The following is a 20,000-nucleotide window of genomic DNA, read 5'->3' as shown; positions in this document are numbered from 1 at the left end:
TTTAATGTTTAGCTGGTCAACTGTATGGTATGGAAACCTTACATACCTACTAGATGAACCCGTCTCATACAGCTGCCATTGCAAGGCTCAGACACTTTGTAGAGAAGAATTGAACACAACTGCCTCTAGGAGTCGCCAATGGAAATAAAACAGACACGCACAAAAAATGTGCATACGCCAGCCATAAAGCTGCTGTGAAGCTGCGCACATTCCCATGTTCAGTTCATTGTTAGTAAATCCAAACGTGAGCGATTCTGAGCGTGAAACCTGGCGTACGCAAAGTTTTTGTGCGTACGCAGCGTTGATACATGAGGCCCCAGATCTGCAAATCCCAGTACATTATGTAGGCTGACCAATCGGGGCCATTCGAAGGAACTAAGAAAATAAAACATTTTCATGTTAGCCGAGTAGCTGTAAATAATCAAAGTAAGACATATGAAAAAATAACGTGATTTTTTTTTTTTTTTTTTTTTACAAATGAATCGTGAGCACACATTGCTTTGCATCTTATAAACACAACCAAGTCTTAAAAATACACTCTGGACCACCTCTAATATATTTCCACAAAACATTAATTTGTGGATTCCTAAGTGTTGATTCAATGGCTTAAATAAACACTCCACTTTTTTTTTTTGGAAATAGGCTCATTTTACAACTACCCTGATGCTAAAAGTGCTCCCACCAGACCTTTAGATCAGCTGAATGGATTAAAAAATGATAAAACTTAACTGTTAAATTCTAAGGGAATTGTAAAATGAGCTCATGTTTTAGATTGCTGGTTATTGATGTTAAAAATCAAACTCTGCAAAAAATGCTTCTTACTAAGATGTGTTGTTTTGTTTCTAGTCCAAATATCTAAAAACTCTTACAAACTAGACAAGCAAAAAAAAAAAAAAAGTTCTTGTATTAAGAAATAATATGCCTAAATTAAGTTTTTCATTAAAACAAACAAAATTATTTGCCAATACAGTAAGCCAAATAAAATAGTTTTTCCTTTTGATTTAAGGTTATTTTGCGTAACCCATTGGCAGATTATTTTGCTTGTTTTAATGAAAAAATTGCTTAATTTTGGAATAGTATTTCTTAAAACAAGACTATATGTTTTACTTATTTAGACAATATTACTAATATTATAAGAAGATATTACTTTTTTTGCAATTAAAACAACGGTGATACGAGTTATATCCAAACACACGTTGTTATGCCCCATGTAGTGTTGCATACGTCTCCAAAACCCGAGAGGTGGAAAAAATCTAAACTTGTTTTTATTAAAACAAAAAAATGCATATAATAAATAATAATAATAATAATAACATTATACAAATGCAAACTGTCATGAATAAACTGAAAACAGTCCCTCGAGATCAAAAAGGCATGGAGGCAGTGGTTTTTATATTCATGTAGAAAATGATCATTTTTGTTACAATTTTATTCTTTATTTTTAATATGTAAAGATATTTGTGTATTGTAAATAAATGATGTTTAAAATATATATTATTTTATAAAATATGCTAGTTTATTTAAAATCCGGTCGAAAGATTTGAATTAAGATAACTACAGGCAGTTCTCTCTTTTTATTTTTATAAACACTTTTACTTAACTTATGATGTAGTTTTGGAAAAAGTCAGTTTTAACTTTATCAGCATTTTTATATAACAAATGGAGAGGCAAGGCTTATTATTAGCTTTTAATTTTTCAAAGGCAACTCAGTTTAAATGGCACTTGTAGTTTAACATGATAAAGTTTCATTGCATGCAAAAGCATAAATCTCAAAGTGTCTCTATATAAAAGGTCCCATTGGGCGAGAGCTCGGTTTGTCTATAAAAATAAATGTACTCCTATCAAGCATTGCAGCATTAGCTATTTTTATGCAAAATCTGAATTCAGGGATCCTATCACTCTAAAACTGACTGGACAGATTGTGCATTCTGACTTTCAGTGGAAATAAACTGGCTGTATCACATTTACATCTGATGAGTTCTGATCTTTTGGTGCAGCAATCGAGAAACAGCACATTTTAAACATTCTGACAACAATCAAACTCACAATACTACAAGGTTTGAGGGTTAAAGCACAAGTGTTTTATAGTGTTATGCAAACTTGATACAAACCTTGCCAAACTGTAGGAATGACTGTCGATTTGCTTAAGTTTAAAATCAGTTCTTTCTTCTGAGAGACAATAATTGCACTTTGATCTTTGAAACTCTGCAGACCTTCTTTATTGCCAAAGGTTTCACTTAACACTACATGAAAGGTACCATCTGAAAAAAAGCATAACTGGCACACTTTAAAAACTGCTTTACACAGCATTTTTCAAATTGGATTGCAATTATTTCTTGCAGGTTTTATGTTAGTTATGTTATCTTAAAACCCATACCTGTATGCAGTATTCCCGTATCCATATAAATGAACTGAAACCTGAATTTCTGATGTAAAACAGCTCAAGTTCATTCATATTCATTTGTCAGCCACCCCTCTGAGAATGAAGGCTGTCAGGGCAGAAGATTGACAAGACTCACTGAACGGTGAAGTGCTCTGTCAGTTCCTGTGAAGAGACATTTTAGGTCTTCTGTGGTATAGCCTTGCACATACAAATACTTTGTCCCACCCCTGTGAATTACTGAAAAAGCCCTGACCCAGAATCAGTCCCCTGCTCATTCCGTGCTAACAGATGGAAGGTCATATGGAAATGACAATTAGGAAATTCTTTAGATAAACATATAAATGCAACACTTTTCGCTCCCATTTTTCATGAGCTGAACTCAAAGATCTACATTTTAGATCTACACAAAAGGACTATTTCAAGTTTTGTTCAGCCATTTGTCTAAATTGGTGAACACTTCAATTTCAGTTTATTTAAAGGATAACCTCTTGAGATGCAACATCTCATTTTTCAAGAAGTCCCATAATGACATCACAAAAGGCAAATGTAAAACAAAAAATAAAATGTACAATTACAAGCACAGAAGCTCTTCAAAACCCCATGCCTTACTATTACTATCAAACATTATTTTAAATAATCATTGATAGTTTAACAATAAATTAGCTTATTTAGAAGAAAACCAAATAATACACACGCACGATGGGCTGGTCTGAGTATTTCAGAAACTGCTGATTTACTGGAATTTTCACACACAATCATCTCTAGGGTTTACAGAGAATGGCCCGAAAAAGAGAAAATATCCAGTGAGTGGCAGTTCTGTAGGCGCAAATGCCTTGTTGATTTCAGAGGAGAATGGCCAGACTGGTTCCAGCTGATAGAAAGGCAACAGTAACTCAAATAACCACTCGTTACAACTGAGGTATGCAGAAGAGCATCTCTGAATGCACAACACGTCCAACTTTGAGGCGGATGGATCAGCAGAAGACCACACCTGGTGCCACTCCTGTTAGCTAAGAACAGAAAACTGAGGCTACAATTGGCACAGGCTCACCAAAATTGGAAAATAGAAGATTGGAAATGTTGCCTGGTCTGATGAGTCTCGATTTCTGCTGCGACATTCAGATGGTGGGGTCAGAATTTGGCTTCAACAACATGAAAGCATGGACCATTCCTGCCTTGTATCAGCAGTTCAGGCTGGTGGTGGTGGTGCAATGGTGTGGGGGACATGTTCTTGGCACACTTTGGTGTGTACCAATTGAGCGTTGTGTCAACGCCACAGCCTACCTGAGTATTGTTGCTGACCATGTCCATCCCTTTATGACCACAGTATACCCATCTTCTGATGGCTACTTTTAGCAGGATATCGCACCATGTCATAAAACGCAAATCATCTCAGACTGGTTTCTTGAGCATGACATTGAGTTCGCTGTACTCAAATGGCCTCCACAGTCCTCAGAGCTCAATCCAATAGAGCACCTTTGGGATGTGGTGGAACGGGAGATTTGCATCAATCTGCAGCAACTGTGTGCTCCTAACATGTCAATCTGGACCAAAATCTCTGAGGAATATTTCCAGTACCTTGTTGAATCTATGCCATGAAGGATTAAGGTAGTTCTGAAGACAAAAGGGGGTCCAACCTAGCACTAGTAAGGTGTACCTGATAAAGTGTATAAATAAACCCATCTATACATATACACATATTTTAATATACAGGTGTATATATAAACACATACATACATGTATAAAAAAATATAAAATTCAAATTAATAAACAGTAAATCACATTGGTCAAACTCCAGAGAAACATTTACACTGACAGCTTAATTGTAAGCGAAACAGGAGAGCTGACTTGAAAGAAAAAAAAAGGAAATAGATCTAAAAGTTCTTGAAACTTCTCATTTCATCATAGGTAGTAGCCACAACAGGATCTTCAATGTCCACATTTTGGAATGCATCTTATTTGAAGATTATTTGCAAAGTTTACCTATTTTTTACACAATAGAAACTGTAACATCTGTGGCTTTAGCAAATATTTGTTACATAATAATTACATATTAATTACATTTAATTGACAAGACTGCAAGGTGTGCATTTGATTTTTCAAAATTTGTGATATATTTATATATATATATATATATATATATATATATATATATATATATATATATATATATATATATATATATATATATATATATATATAATTTTTTTTTTTTCAAATTTAGCTTGTTTAGAATAAGTTATGCAGATGCACTCCTCTACAAAATCACCCTATCAATTCTGGAATAATGAATTCTTCACAAATGTAGTCAGCCCATCTAGTGAAATATATTTCATGTTGGAATATAAGTCTAAAAAATGTCTATAATTACCATGGTGAAACAAAAAATGCTACAGTAAAAATCTGCAACCTAGTTAACAGTAAGTTTCCCTAATACAGTGGTTTCCAAGGTGGGGGTCAGACTCCCGGGGGGTGAGGGGTGGTCATGGGACAATGAGTGGAGGTTGCTTGGTGATTTTTAAAATCTAATTATTTTATAAACTAGTTACATTAAATAACAACAACATGCAACCAAAAAGCCATCAGCCTTTCAATTATTTTGCAACCCCTGCAGTCTCAGAAAAAATAGTACAATGTTGTACCAAAGTAAGTACAAACCCTAGTCACTGGAGCAGTACCTTTTTATGGAACCGAAATGGATCCCACTTTATATTAAGTGGCCTTAACTAATATGTACATTAATAGTTTGTTACAATGTACTTATTGTGTAAATACATGTATTTACTGTGTACTTATTCTTGATTAAATACATGCATGTAATTACATCTGTAGTTAACTTTTTTAATTACATTTGTAAATATACTGTTGACCATCCCTTACACCTTAACCCACCCTTAAACCTACCCATGCCACCAAACCTGTCCATAACCCAACCTCTATCCCAACTCAAAAGCACCACAAGTGTTCTCAAATACATTATAAACACAGTAAGTACATTGTATTTATTTTTTTGATGCAAGTACATAGTAGTTAAGGACACTTAATATGAAGTGGGACCCAGAAATGTACTGTACCTTAAGACGAAGAAACAAATTTGTGCCATTACAGTTTGTACCTTTTGAAGACATGATTTGTACCATGGGAAACTAAAATGTATGTGCGTAGTGGAAAGCAAATACCAAAATGTGCGGATCTCAAAACTGAAAATGTATTTATCATAAAAGGCTTACCAAATGTTTATTAAAAATGCCTTAAATGTTTTTTTACAATACCTATAGTTTTATATTTTTATGGAAATTATTCATAAAATCACTTTGCGTTTCCAGTAATTTGTATTTTGTAATAAAGGAATTGTCCAACACTGTACCTTTTTATGAGAACAATTGTTTACCTTCATTTTAATTGTACCATAAAAAGTACAGAACAGTATAATAGGTCTTTTCTGTACCGTATTTTGCAAAGATACAAAACTGTACCTCAAGGAACCTTTTTACCTTTTTTTTCTAAGAGTGTGGGGTGATTTCATTATGTTAAAGACATCGCACATTGATTTTATGGCACCAGGTTAATCTTTCAGACACCTTTACAGCATTCACATACATTAAAAACAAAAACTGTCCACAACTGAACATAGAAGATAGTCTCGTAGTGGCGTTCTTCAAAATTAAGTGATGAATAGACTTTGGTCTATTGGTATGTGTACGCCATTGTGTGCAAGGTTTTTTTATAACCACCTCAGAGGATATTGGTGGGTTGTGAGTCACTGGCAATGCTATTTTAGGAGTCGCAGGCTTAAAAGTTTGGGAACCCCTACCTTAATATATTATGTATGGTGAATAATCATAGATTGATTTTCCCAGAATTCCCTGCATGACACCTAATTTTTATGCTTTTTTGTTGACAGTACGGTTACACTTTATTTTGATGGTTCTTTTGTTGAGTTTAAGTTACATGTAAGATATTTGGCATGCTAAATATCTGGAGCTGTCAGCGATTCAAATCATGCTGTGTGAGATGAGTTTTGACTGAAAATAACATTGGCGATTACCAACAGCCAATGAGAGAACAGCATTCACTAGTGTGTGTACCTGCAGGCCAGCGGGAGGTTGTTAAAAGAGGTTAAACGAGGGGAGAGGTTAAAAAGGCTCATTTTTAGTTTATTTGGACCCAAGAAATGGAGGAAAAACTAGTGGAAATTTTACAGGAGCACCCGTTGTCTGTTTAACGTGTAATCTGAGCAGTACCACAACCGGGTCAAAAAAGAAACTTGAGGAAAAATTGCCAATTCCCTTTAAACCCAGGTGACCAAATATGTACTTTTTTTTTTTTTACCCCATTAAAGGCTTCTTTCTCGTTAATAAAAAAATATATACTACGTGTTTTTGCTTGTGAGACGTAGCTTGGACGAAGTTGTCTACAATTCTTCCTATTGTAAAGTCATGCAATGTGAAAGCCCCTGTCGCCGATCCATATTGCAGTGTAAACAAAGCAGTGACAAAATGCTAGTCCAGATAGTCATGCAGTGTGAAAACATTTGTGACACGACTACTTTCAAAATCATGCATTCTGAACTCGGCATTAAGGTTAGTGTAAGTTGACATGTACTTGCTAAGTTTCTTAAAGTCAGCTAAATGTTTATTGAAGGAGCAGTTTCAACAGATATTAAGCAGACAGTCTACTACTCAATTGGACCATCAAACGTTACTATAGTTTTTTTATTTAGGTTTTTTTTACCCCTATTAATTATGTACATTAGAGTTTTAATGTTGATTATCTAATGTTGATAAGTAATATTTATTCCATTACTTTAATTTTATGTCTTTAACCACAATGGTATTTGTAGCTTTGTGAATGGCATTGTGCATCTTTTATCTATCTGTCTGCTTCTCTGCCTGTGGAAAAAGTTGTTTGATATGTTTTTATGGTTTACCAATCACAACTGCCTGTTTTTTTTTACCGTAAATTTTACAGCTTTTGTTCCAAAATCCTAATGGTTGGTTCTTTTTGGAATCATTCATGCCAATGAAGAACGTATTTGACTTCATTCAATTCAGTTCATCTTTATTTCCATAGCACTTTTTACCATGTAGATTGCGTCAAAGCAGCTTAACATAGAAAAAGAATAGAGAATAAAAACCCATAACAATTTTTCAACTTAAAAAGGAACAAATAGGATAATTTGAGTCATAATAATTCATCCTGTATATAATTAGGTCAAAAGGACAAGCTCCCTGGGGAGAGAGTGATTATACACTCTCTCTCTCAATCTCGCTCTGTTTGTGTGTGCATTTGAAAGTGTGTCAAAGAAAAAAAAAACTATACTTGCATATAAAAATGTATTGTTTAGGGTCAAAGATTAATGATGAATTTATATGTCAGTGTGCTTGTCTTACGTGTGCGAGAGTTTTGAAATGATTTGCGTCAGCATACACATTAGCTCTTGTGTCCAATGTTCATGTGTTTGTTTAAAGTGCTGCTTTAGCTTCAGGACACAGATCTATAATGGGCATAAAGTGGTGACTCAACACAGTCAGAATTGTTTATTATATAAAAATCAAATATGTAATATAATATGGTGAAGTCTAGGGTGTTTTTCTTATATTTATGCTTTCAAATTGTGTTATGGGATCTTTTTGGGCTCAATTTTTGACAGTAGAACATTGTTGTTTTTAAAGTGGCTTTTATGGCATTGGATTTTATGGATTGGTCATATGAAATACAATTTAAAAAGAAAGAAAAAATTATGAGCTGACGGATGCATTTCTTAGCGGTGAAGTATTTCTTGTGGATATACTTTGACTTGTGAGTAATTAACTGACTAATTGCAAACACCAAACTAAGTTAGTTTAAGTAATTAAACTTTTCTGCAGCACTTGGGTTTAAGGATGCAAAAAAGCCTGTAGGCAACATACTAACTGCTGCTTTATAGAGTGACTAAAGCCATAAACATGCTGAATAACATGAATTTCACCTGCTTTTAAGATTGTGTTCAGGAATAAGGGAAATATATAACGTACTTATACAATATTTATAAAAATAATAATTGACAGTTTTTATTAAAGGATCATTTGCTTTGATTTATTCAGAATCAACGTATTTGGTTTGCACTACCTGACAAAAGTCTTGTCGCTTGTTTTAGGAACTACAAGTAATAACTTGACTTCTAGTTGAACATTTGGTATCAGAAGTGTCTTATATGAAAGGCAAAGGCCTCTAGATTACGCTTATTTTACCAAAATAAAATTTGATCATGCCTTGATTTTGAATTATTTAATTAGGACAGTAATGTCTGACTTTGCTTAGACAAAAGTCTTGTCACTTAGCAGAAATAATGTACAGTGTAGAAAAAGTCATTGTGGGAAAAAGAATTAATATTGTTTATGACTCCCATGTGCTTGGAGCACTGCATTCATACATCTCTGTCATGACTCAGATAACTTATTAATAAAGTCATCTGTTTCCCAGAGATGGTTGCGGCTGGAAGGGCATCCGCTGTGTAAAATTGTGCTGGATAAGTTGGCAGTTCATTCCGCTGTGGCGACCCCGGATTAATAAAGGGACTAAGCTGACAAGAAAATGAATGAATGAATGTATAAAGTCATCTGGAATGGCAAAGAAAGCATTCTTGCTGGACTCCCACAGTTCCCCATGATTTTTTCCTTCACCAGACTTGACTGATTTCTGTGAGAATCTTGGGTCCATGCGGGTTTCAATAGGTCTTCTCAGTATTTGTGTTGATCGGGATGTAGTTCAAAAGATTCATCAGAAAAATCTACATTCTGCCACTTTTCCAAATAATCAACTAGAAGTCAAGTTACTATTTGTTGCTATTACAACTGGGATCAATGACAAGACTTTGGTCAGGTAATGTCTATTGTACATACTACAATTTACTCGAAGGTTAGGTTTTCACTCAATCAGTGTTTCAACCAGATAATTTATCTTAAAATATCCATTATATTATTTATTAAATATTATTTTTATTATTTTTTAACAAAACTTTAAGTGGTGCCTTATAGAGCCAGAGTGCAGCACATCATAATCTGAAGGCCACGTCCACTGAGATAAACTCACTTTAACCAAAGAGCAAAGAATCCCCACGAGGCGACACTCTAGTGCGAATTGGGAAACAACCACTAGATGATGCGGTGGTCATTTTGGAATGAAAACTCCAATAGAAAAACAGCATATTATAAGTCTGTAAAAACTATTAAAAGTGCTGATGATTGTGATAGTAAGTGTTGTATTGTCGTCTTTCAGGTTATATCTCAGCTTTAATGCACTTTTTAAATAAATAAATAAATAAAATATAAAGCAGCTACTTGCCATCGCGACAACAATAAGATCCAATGGACAGCCGATCGCATTCACTCCAAAATGGCAGAATCCGGAGCTGTTGCTGGGCACTGCTGTTGCATTGGAACGTTCTATTGAGTGTCGCCTCTTGGTCATTCTAAGCTCTTTGCTTTAACATTCATTGCTATCTTTTTTTTTAAACTAATAAGACTGAATAGCTTTATTCTGTGAAAATAACAGACTAGATATACTTTTTTCCCATTTATTACACAGCTACTTGCCACAAAACATTATTTGAGCGTAAATATTTTCTTAATTCTTTTATTTAAATGCAAAGCTGACAGAAACAAACATGGCTGAGTGAAGCTAACACTAACCTACATATTGTTCAGTCTCAAGATAGCACCAAACAGCAGCAGAGACAGACAAGCATATGGATATGAACGTCCTGTATTTACTCATAGTCGAGATGATTTGAAGTACCTCAATGAACCTGCGTTGTTTGTTTCAGCAGTTTTAATCTGTGAATGTCACGACTGACCAGAGTCAGATCAGAAGCAGGTATTCCAGACAGCCGTGTAATAAAGTAGTATAGTATTCATTCATTCATTTCCCTTCTGCTTAGTCCCTTTATTCATCAGGGGTCGCCACAATGCACTGGACCACCAACTTATTCAGCATAAGTTTTACACTACGGATGCCCTTCCAGCTGCAACTCAGTGCTGGGAATCATCCATACACACTCATTCACACACATACACTAAGGCCAATTTAATTTATTCAGTTCACCTGTGCATGTCTTTGGACTGTGGAGGAAACCCATGCGAACATAGGAAGAACATGCAAACTCCATGCAAAAATTCCAACTGATCTTCTTGCTGTTAGAAGGCAGTGCTAACCACTGAACCACTGCGTCACCTTGTAATATAATATATAAAATTGAAATTTTGATTTTCCAGTAAAAAAAAAATATTTACTGCACATGTTGCTGATCTGAGATTCAGGAAACCACGATTCACCCATTCTTCCTGCTGATGCTTCACGTCTTTTGCCTATATACACATTGGTCACCTTAAAGGGTGGATTTTACACTTCGGTAGTTTATAAAAGCATAGTTCTGGGATTTTTCAACTTGTTTGCTGTGCACCATGTCACACAGCAGCTTTTGGGCATTGTCCTGTTTTTGTGTTACAAGTTAGAAATGACAGGGACTCAGCCTCCCGCAATAGAAAGTCAATGGAGCAGGCTGGATTGTTTTTCCCCTCAGTGTCGACGTGGTCTAAATGCACTCTGTCTCTATTTATCATACAGTCTGTTTAAAAAAATATTTTAAAACCAATGTTTCATGTCAAACTACATCCATATCTACCATTATTATATTTGTATGTTCTTTAATTTGTTAATTTCTATATTATATTAATCACCTTTACAAAAATCATTTGTATAGTCCGTTATCATGCACCCGTTTCTGATGACTGTGTTTAATACTAAACACACGCTCTGCCTTTTAGCCACACTGTTCCAGTACTTATGTTTAGTATTAAGAAATGCATAATCATTTAAAAGCACAACGTTGCCAAACACACAGTTATAAAAGTGCCCTCAATTCACGTTCACTATCTACTAAAAGCAAACAAAAAAAAACAAAAAAACGAAAGCTCTCCCAAATCCCAGTCCAACACGCCGAAGGCAACGCTGTCTTCAGAGGAGCAGAAGCGATGGATAAGAACCAAACACAGAGAGACAGACAGGGCGGGAATGATAGATTGGCGGACAGATTTGCGGGGTTCCCATCTGTGAACATAATCTAAAAAAATCTGTTTACGCACAAGCGCAATAGAGATGGAGGCCTGGATTTAGTGTAAGCCACAGAATAATATCAGTTTCGTGGTTTTAAGGGCAAATAGCGGAAGGAGGGGGGAGGCTGAATTAAAAACACTCTTATCCTCAGTATTTGTGCCAGCTGTGTGTGTTTGTGTGAGCGTTCTGTGGCAGTGTTTTAAATGACTGTGCTTGTTTGGTGTTTGCTCAGTTTGGGTTAAGGAGACTCCAAGTTCTTTACGTGAGGGTTTGGCCCATTTCACGCTGCCCCAAAGGAGTCTGAGCTCCGCTGCTCCTCATCTGGAAAAATAGGTGCTATTAAATAAACATGAAGGAGAAATAATTCATTTGTAAACAGTGTGATGGATTTCCTGCTTTAATTTATTTATTGTTGTAGTCTGTCTGTTGGTGACGAACAGCTTATTAGATGAATGTCAGGGCAAGCCATGATATGATGAGAAAGGACAGCTCAGCGGCCCATTCTGGTCATATCAGCCTTTATTGTTTTGTGGATTTTGACGTAAGTTATGCCCGTGGCGCATTTTTCATGTTGGATGTCGACAGATGCTTTCCAGTGTCATGCTCATTTTAGCAATGCATTCCCGATGACAGTCTTGTATTTTTCTGTTGACGCACAGTGGAGTGCTGAAATGTTTCTTAATATTTAGATACTCTATTTTCTGGCAAAACCCCCAATGATGATCATATGTTGTGTAGCATGAGCTAAAGAGATCTTGTGCTTAAGTAAGGGTTTTTCAACACAATCTCAAAACAATTTGTAACTTTTTCATTGGCTAATTTGTATGATTTTTGAACTCTCATTTGTTTTAGTTTTTTAATACTGTACATTTTGCTCATTCTCAATTGGGTAAGGTTTGGCGCACAACTCTTTTAAAAATCATACATTTTCCTATGTATAATATTACATTTGTGGGAATGGGCTGGGTTTTTTTACACTTAAGCAAAGTTAGTTAGTTAAACCCAAAATGAAAATACTCATATTGGGGATGTAAACAAAACAAAATCCAAAACAAAACAACCAAAATAGCTTTATTTTGTACTTAAGTATTACATTAAAATATCTTTCTAAAATTACAATGACTAAGGAGATTCTTGTTTCATATTGAAATATTATTGATTGATCATCCTAAAATCAAATCTCTTCATCTTATGAAGTGGTTTTATAAAGTGAGTGCGTCTCTTCTAAAGCACTTGGGTTAATCCGCTCACATCATATAGATTTATTTATTTTTTAAGGCCCAATCCCAATTTTACCCCTTAGCCCTTCTCCTTACCGTTCACGTGAAGAGTTAGGGGTCTCCCAACACTCTTTAGCTTGAAGGCGTAGGTCTAAGGGGAAGGGCTAGATACCCCTTGAAACAGATATTTTTTCAGGAGCACACTCAAAACCAAGGGTTTTTTTTAAACACAAACAAACAAGCATATGTTTTAATACATTCATAATGACGTTTGGTTTGTACCGTCATGCTTTAAAAAACATTAAAATAAAAACCACTAAATTTTGATATCTATAGTCCCTAATAATAACTCCTGTATAGCAGTCCCACAACATTCTGTCACTCGATGACACTGGACAGAAAAGTCTAGTGGCTGGGAATGATCTTTTTACAGTGTCTGGTATAATGTTAATGTTGTTTTTGTTTACATAGATCAATATTGCCACTGTAATGCACAGTACAGTTCAGAGCTTAGTGCCACATTATAAAGTTATGATAAAATGATAGCATTGCCTTTAGTGATTTATTTTCTTAAATGACTTATTTTTATGTGTTTTAAACACACTGTGTACTTTGTGGGACTGTTATTTTGAAAAGGGGAAAAGCTTTGAGGAAGTGCGAAGGCTGGGACACACCAAGCTAGGGCTGTGCAATTTGGGAAAAAATATCTAATTGGGAGTTTTTTTTTTTTTTTTTGACATATTTGTGACTTGATTAGATTTTAATTGCAATTTAATTTTGTAGGTTCAGCTGAATAATCTGCATTTTAGCTTCTTACTGCTAAATTGCAGTGAGTGTTAGTTAAAAAAGGAACTGAAATGATGTCTACTTATATTATTAAAGAACTATGAAATTGTGTGTCATTGGTAATACTTTCAGTTGACTTTTTAGCAAGTCACTACTCATATAGCCACCTGTTGTGCTTTTTTCAGTGCTGGTTGTTGTATTTTCTCATGCTGTGGCAACAATTCTGCGACAGCTCTTACAAATTTGGTTTTGTTTCGTGTCTGTGACTTTGAAATCAAGATATTCCCATATTATCGACGTGCTGTTTTTCTTTAGTATGAATTTGTCTATTACTACTTCTGAAGCGGCAGACTCCATTATCCCACTTGTTCGATAGTTTGACTGCGCAATTCTTATTGGGCAGAAGGTAAGTGTGCTCACTCAATTGGTTAGTAAGAGTGTCACACACAGACGGCAGTCATGCATTTGCTCTGGGTAAGGGAAGTTAAATAATAAATATTTCATATCGCAGTCTGCGATTTTGATTAATCTCACAGCCCTAAATCAAGCTGTTGGTTGGTTGTTGGTCTTTGCCGGTCAGGGTTGGTCCAGCTTGTTGGTTTGGTGTGTCCCAGCCTTCACACTTCCTAACAGCTTTTCCCGTTTTCAAAATAACAGTCCCACATTCAGTACATAGTATGTTGAAAACATAAAAGGGAAATATTATCGTTTCAATCTCACTAGGAAACACAGTAGCCATATTAATAGTTAATTGGAATAATTATGAATTATTTGCCTCTTGTCAGGTTAACTTTGGAGCTTGTTGACTCAATTCAGTTTGTAGTGTCAGTATTGGGCTGCCGGTTTAAGAAAGTGCTCTAAATGTACATCGAATGTGATGTAGTGAAGTGACATAGCAAGTAAACAATTCATCGTCACCTTGGAATTATAAGGTTCTATCTGCATTCTGAAATATTTTGAGATGTTGAGCTTCAAAGTTTTTGCATTCCATAGCAAACAGAATGTTTGTAACAATTGTTTTTTTAAATAAAAAGTCTTAATGTAAACAACTTATAAAAAATCCCATAATGTAAATAAGTTGTCATTTAATAAGAATATGTCAACTCAATTTTGACAAAAATGTCAAAAAGAACCTTAGAATTCTAAGGTGACATCATGTCAAGAAGAAATATAGAGAGGCAGGTTGTAATTTTGCTACATTTCTCAAATTTTCACAAAACTACATGGATTATTAGATTATGAGACATATTTGCTGGAGCAAATCCCTCTATGATGGTTGACAATTATTATGAAAATGTTACTGAACCCTGCTTTGTATAAACTTGCATGCACAATTCGAAAGTTCCAGTTTCCCATTGTAAACAAGAAAACAGATACTGCCTTCTGCGTGTGTGGAAAGAAACACACTCCCACGCAGGTATTCACAGGCAGCTTTTTGGTCTAGACAAGACAATAGAAATTTTAAATTAGCCTGTATTTCACCCTCAACACAGCTCAGGCACTGACATGAGCTGTTTGAGCATCAGAGCAGAGCTCATTAATATTCACAACCCTTCCAAATATGGTCAAAACAAGCCATATCATTCATTCATTCATTCATTTTGCTTCGGCTTAGTTTCTGATTTATGTGAAGTCATACAGTTTCTCATTCACACACGCACGCACATAAACACACACACACACACACACACACACACACACACACACACACACACCTTGGCCAATTTAGTTAGCTTGCATATATATATAGTAAATATATTTGTTGGCCCCAACCATATCATATTAGGGCCAATTTCTAGTCTTGGAAATGGACCTGTAAAACTGTTTTAAAGAATGTTTCACTTACCTGATCCACTTTCAACATTTAAGCATCAGAGGTTTGTTTAAAAAGATTCATCCTTTAAATACAAACTTAGGGAAGCCTTATGAGTTTGGTTAAAAATATCATGAGGATGAGTGAACTAACCCTTTAGCCATGAATTATTCATTTGTCAAGCAATGTTTCACACCTTTATTTTTGAATTGGTGGTAATTTTGCAACAAACACAAGCAGCAATAAGCAAAACAATAGTACACACATCAGCCACAAAAGTCAGTTTCAGAAATAAGGACATTATTACCAAATTTTAATTCCTAGTTACTTTTCGCCTACCCTGTATAATTGCTTACTACACAGTGTGTAATAAACCAAAAATCCCAGGCATGTTTTGCCTTGTTTGAGTGTATTTATTTGCTGTTATGGTTTCAAAGTATGATGTCATTTTTTCACAAGTTGACTCACAGTTGGATTTTCCCACATTTGTTAGTTATATATATTGCACAGTTGAAGTCAGAATTATTGGTCCCCTGAATTATTAGCCTCCCTGTATTTTTTTCCTCAAATTTCTGTTTAAAAGAGAGAAGGTTTTTTCAACACATTTCTAAACATAATAGTTTTAATAACTCATTTCTAATAACTGATTTATTTTATCTTTGACATGATGACAGTAAATAATGTTTGACTAGATATTTTTCAAGACGCTTCTATATAGCTTAAAGTGACATTTAAAGGCCTAACTAGGTTAATTAAGTTAACTAGGCAGGTTAATGTAATTAGGCAAGTTATTGTACAATGATGGTTTGTTCTGTGGACTATCAAATATAAATATATATATATATATATATATATATATATATATATATATATATATATATATATATATATATATATATATATATATATATATATATATATATATAAAAGGGGCTAATAATCATTCAGATTTCAACTGTTTATATATTCAGTGCTTTCCGCACATAGAGTTTACTTGGGCAGGCCGCCCAGGTATTTTAACAACTGCCAAGCATATTTGGTGACTTTTTTTAAATTTTTTTTACTATTATTATCAGCCCTTTACACTTTTTTTGTGTCTGCACAAGATCTGCGATCAATAAACCATTTAAAAATCTTCTCTCAGCCACACGTTTCGTACCACTTTTTCTGTGTGTGCAAGAACTTTCAACACTCCCACATGCTCTGCATTGACCCACAGAGACGCTCCTTTTTTTAGGACTTAACAATGCGTCTGGCTGGGGTTTGCAAATCTTATAAAATATCCAGGATTCATCTTTTGCTTTCGCTTTCTAAAGCTGTCATAAATTATACATATTTTTGCATTAGATTTTTATTTAAGCCTAGTTTTTTTTTCTTGCGTGCACAAAGCCACAAGAGCAAGCAAGAGAAACATTAAATAATATATTCTTTAATCTAAAGGAGAAAAACTGTTTAATATACTCGCAAAGGAAGAAATGACATCTAAACTGACTGCTAAATATATGTAGAGATGGTGTATGTAGAAATATGTGTAGAAATGGTTAATCAGATATAACCAGAGATATTGTCTGTTTATGTTTCCTTTTTCTGTCATTTATTTCTCATTTGCTGTATTATTAATTATTAATTAGTTTTATAATTTGATGATGTCAATTAGTTAAAGTCAGAATTATTTGCCCCCTGTATTATTAGCCCCCCTGTTTATTTTTTCTCCAATTTCTGTTTAACGGAGAGAAGATTTTTTTTCCAACACATTTCCAAACACAATAGTTTTAATAACTCATCTCTAATAACTGATTTATTTTATCTTTGCCATAATGAGGTATTTTTCAAGACACTTCTATACAGCTTAAAGTGACATTTAAAGGCTTAACTAAGTTAATAGGATAACTTGGCAGCTTATAGGAGCAAAACATTTTGAACTTAAAATGGTTGTTAAAAAATTTAAAACTGCTTTTATTCTAGCCGAAATAAAAAAAAATAAGACTTTCTCCAGAAAAAAAAATATTATCAGACATACTGTGAAAATTTCCTTGCTCTGTTAAACATCATTTGGGAAATATTTAAAAAAGAAAAAAAAATTCAAAGGGGGGCTAATAATTCTGACTTCAGCTGTATATGACACATGTTATACATTTACTAAAATCCTTTGGCAATACTGTACAAATAGTATGTCAATAAAGTAACTTGAACTTAAACTTAAGAAAGAAAGAGAGCAGCTTTTACCAGTGGGTTCACATGGCTCGTGAATAGCATACAAGAGAATCTGCTTCAACAACATTAAAAAAAAAAAAACTTTAAGCCATTAAACAGAATAAGTGTATAACAGTTTTATAATAAATGAAAATATTGTTAAAAATCACATTGTTTTTTGTTTATCACGTAGTTAACCATTTGTGTGTTTATTTAACCATGCTTTCAAGTGGCAATTATTTCAATATTTATAAAAGATTACTCTCATTTGGTTTAGTTTATTTAGTGTTAAACTCCAAATAGATTTTCTCTCTCAACTCTTCTTTATCTCTGCTTCTGTAACAATATTGTTCATATTTGCTTTTACTTGATAATTTGTTAATCACCAATAGTAATAACACACAAGGAAACAGTCAACATAGGTGTTGTTGAAATATGCAAATAAGAGCGTACAGTTTGTAAACATGCTCAATGTGAAAGTTTGAAAACTGTGGCGAGTTACATAATCTGCTAAGACTAGTCTTACAAGTTAGTCAAGATTTTTCTTTTTATTTAAGATGGTCATAGTTCTTAAGGTACAGATGTTTAAAGTCACCAAGTCTCTTCTGACTTTTAATGTAGCCTCTGCAGTGTTTGTAATAAATGATTCATATGTGCACGAGACATCGACTCCCTCTTTTCTGGTGATGTGTTTCTTCCCTCCAGCAGGCTGTCGCTCACATGAGATCACGGCAATTAGCAAAGCAGAATGTTTTAATGATTCAATCAGGACCTGATGAATAATTTAATGCTATTTCACCCGGAGAGGATTTAACAATCAGAATTTCTACATTATGTTGACTTAGTTTAAATAAGATAATGATGGAAGTAATTATTACTTTAAACAACTAATAAACTGTATCTTTCTGCTTCTCTGTCTCAGTTATGCTGCTGGACACTTCAGAGTCCACTGCTGAACTCGGCTGGACAACATATCCTGACACAGGGGTAAGATTCACAGGGTAGATCAGAAATGTAATCTTTGCTCATTTTAAAATCGTTTAAACAGTTGTAAGCTTTTTGCTTATGTGAATATTGAGGCAATAGCCCCTTTCACACAGTGATACGGTAAATTTCTGGAAAATTTCCGGAACGACTTTACCGGTATATTGAAAAAAGCGCTGTTCACACAGGCGAGGACGTTACGGAAATTTTCCGGAAAAGAGCATTCACACATCCATTCCAAAATACCGGTAAATTCTGACATCATTCACCACAAATGAGCTTAAACGGCTGCGCTTGTATTTGTAAACATTTGACTAAATTACAAACTCTGTGGATGATCAATATTGTGAACAACTTTCTCAGGATCACTTTCGCATGTCGAGATGTTCATAATATGTGCGTGTGCAGGCGCTCATAGGCGCACGCAAAGCTTGAAGGTAAACAAACAACGGCTTATCATAAGCATCTCATCGATGATTATTTACACAGTTGGCATTAAGAAGAACATATAAACGTGATCTGACTAACTTCTAGCAGCTAAATGTGTCTGGAAAAATATTCAAAGGCTTTTATCCTCACAAACCGCGCGGACGTAAATGCATCTGACTGTTGTGATTGGCTAAAGCAGACGTCTCACGTCATCACGTTCTAGACGTGCACGCGCTTATAACGGGAATCTTCCTTCTGCATTCACACAGTGCAGCATTCCGGCAAATTGCCGGTAATGTTACAACTTCTCTTTCCGGAAAATAGCCAGAACGAATTTACCAGTATTTTCAAAAAGGACCTGTTCACACATACAACACATACAACAAAAGGTCTGTATGTGTGAAAGGGGCTAATGTTTATTTCAATGTTGTTAGCATTATGGGAGTATGATGTTCCTAATCTGTTTTTTTTACTTATTTTTTTTTTATGTCAGAACATTATCAGAAGATTCTTTCTCAGAATTGTCGAAACACCATAAAAGAAAATAATATTTGTTCATAACTTCTTTGTTAATTTGTGAAACAGCACATACTACAAATTCTAACACACTGTAAAAAATGCAGGATTCCACACAATTCATTTCTGTTTTCCCAACACAAATAAAATAAGTTAACAAATTTAAGTGGATTGAACGTAAAACAATTAAGTTGTCCAAAAAAAATCTCAAGAATTGTTTTGTTTCAGCTCTTTTTTAAGTAAGTAGTTTTAACTAAGCAGCAAAATAAATTTTTTTCAGTGCATCACACTTTCGAATATTTGGATGCGAGTTTAATGATGACTTCCATTTAATACTGTTTTGGCCAACTTGTGATTGCCCAGAAAATCAAAATACAGTTAGTTTATATCAAATCCCCGACTCTCTCTGCAACTCTCACATGATCACACTGAAGCTGTGCCTGGTCGGTACCTGGATGGAAGACTACATGGGAAAGCTAGGTTGCTGCCTGAAGTGTGTTTGTCAGGCCAGCAGGGGACGCTAAACCTGCAGCTTGTGTGGGTCCTAACCAGTGCTTAATTTGTAAATTGCGAGGTCCTG

The 20,000-nt window shown here is 34.6% G+C and overlaps 1 protein-coding gene and 1 long non-coding RNA gene across 4 annotated transcripts in view; one reads left to right on the top strand and one right to left on the bottom strand.

Annotated features, from left to right (window-relative positions):
* ephb6 (eph receptor B6) overlaps positions 1–20,000 on the top strand; it is a 158,348-nt gene that overhangs the window by 24,886 nt on the left and 113,462 nt on the right. For all 3 annotated transcript variants that reach the window (XR_015511128.1, XM_087286753.1, XM_087286752.1), the window contains exon 2: positions 18,414–18,478. Coding sequence is in view for 2 of the 3 variants with exons in the window: in XM_087286753.1 (XP_087142879.1) it covers positions 18,414–18,478 (65 nt within the window). In the remaining variant the exon portion in view is untranslated. The remainder of the gene's footprint in view (positions 1–18,413; positions 18,479–20,000) is intronic.
* LOC147840186 (uncharacterized) overlaps positions 18,575–20,000 on the bottom strand; it is a 32,627-nt gene continuing 31,201 nt past the window's right edge. The window contains exon 3 of the long non-coding RNA XR_015511190.1: positions 18,575–19,262. This is a non-coding gene — a long non-coding RNA (uncharacterized LOC147840186). The remainder of the gene's footprint in view (positions 19,263–20,000) is intronic.

This window comes from Danio rerio, chromosome 16, assembly GCF_052040795.2.
Source record: "Danio rerio strain M-AB ecotype USA chromosome 16, GRCz13ab, whole genome shotgun sequence".
NCBI classification, from domain to species: domain Eukaryota; kingdom Metazoa; phylum Chordata; class Actinopteri; order Cypriniformes; family Danionidae; genus Danio; species Danio rerio.
Note: the sequence above shows the minus strand (reverse complement) of the source record. Positions and strands in the feature narration are given on the sequence as shown.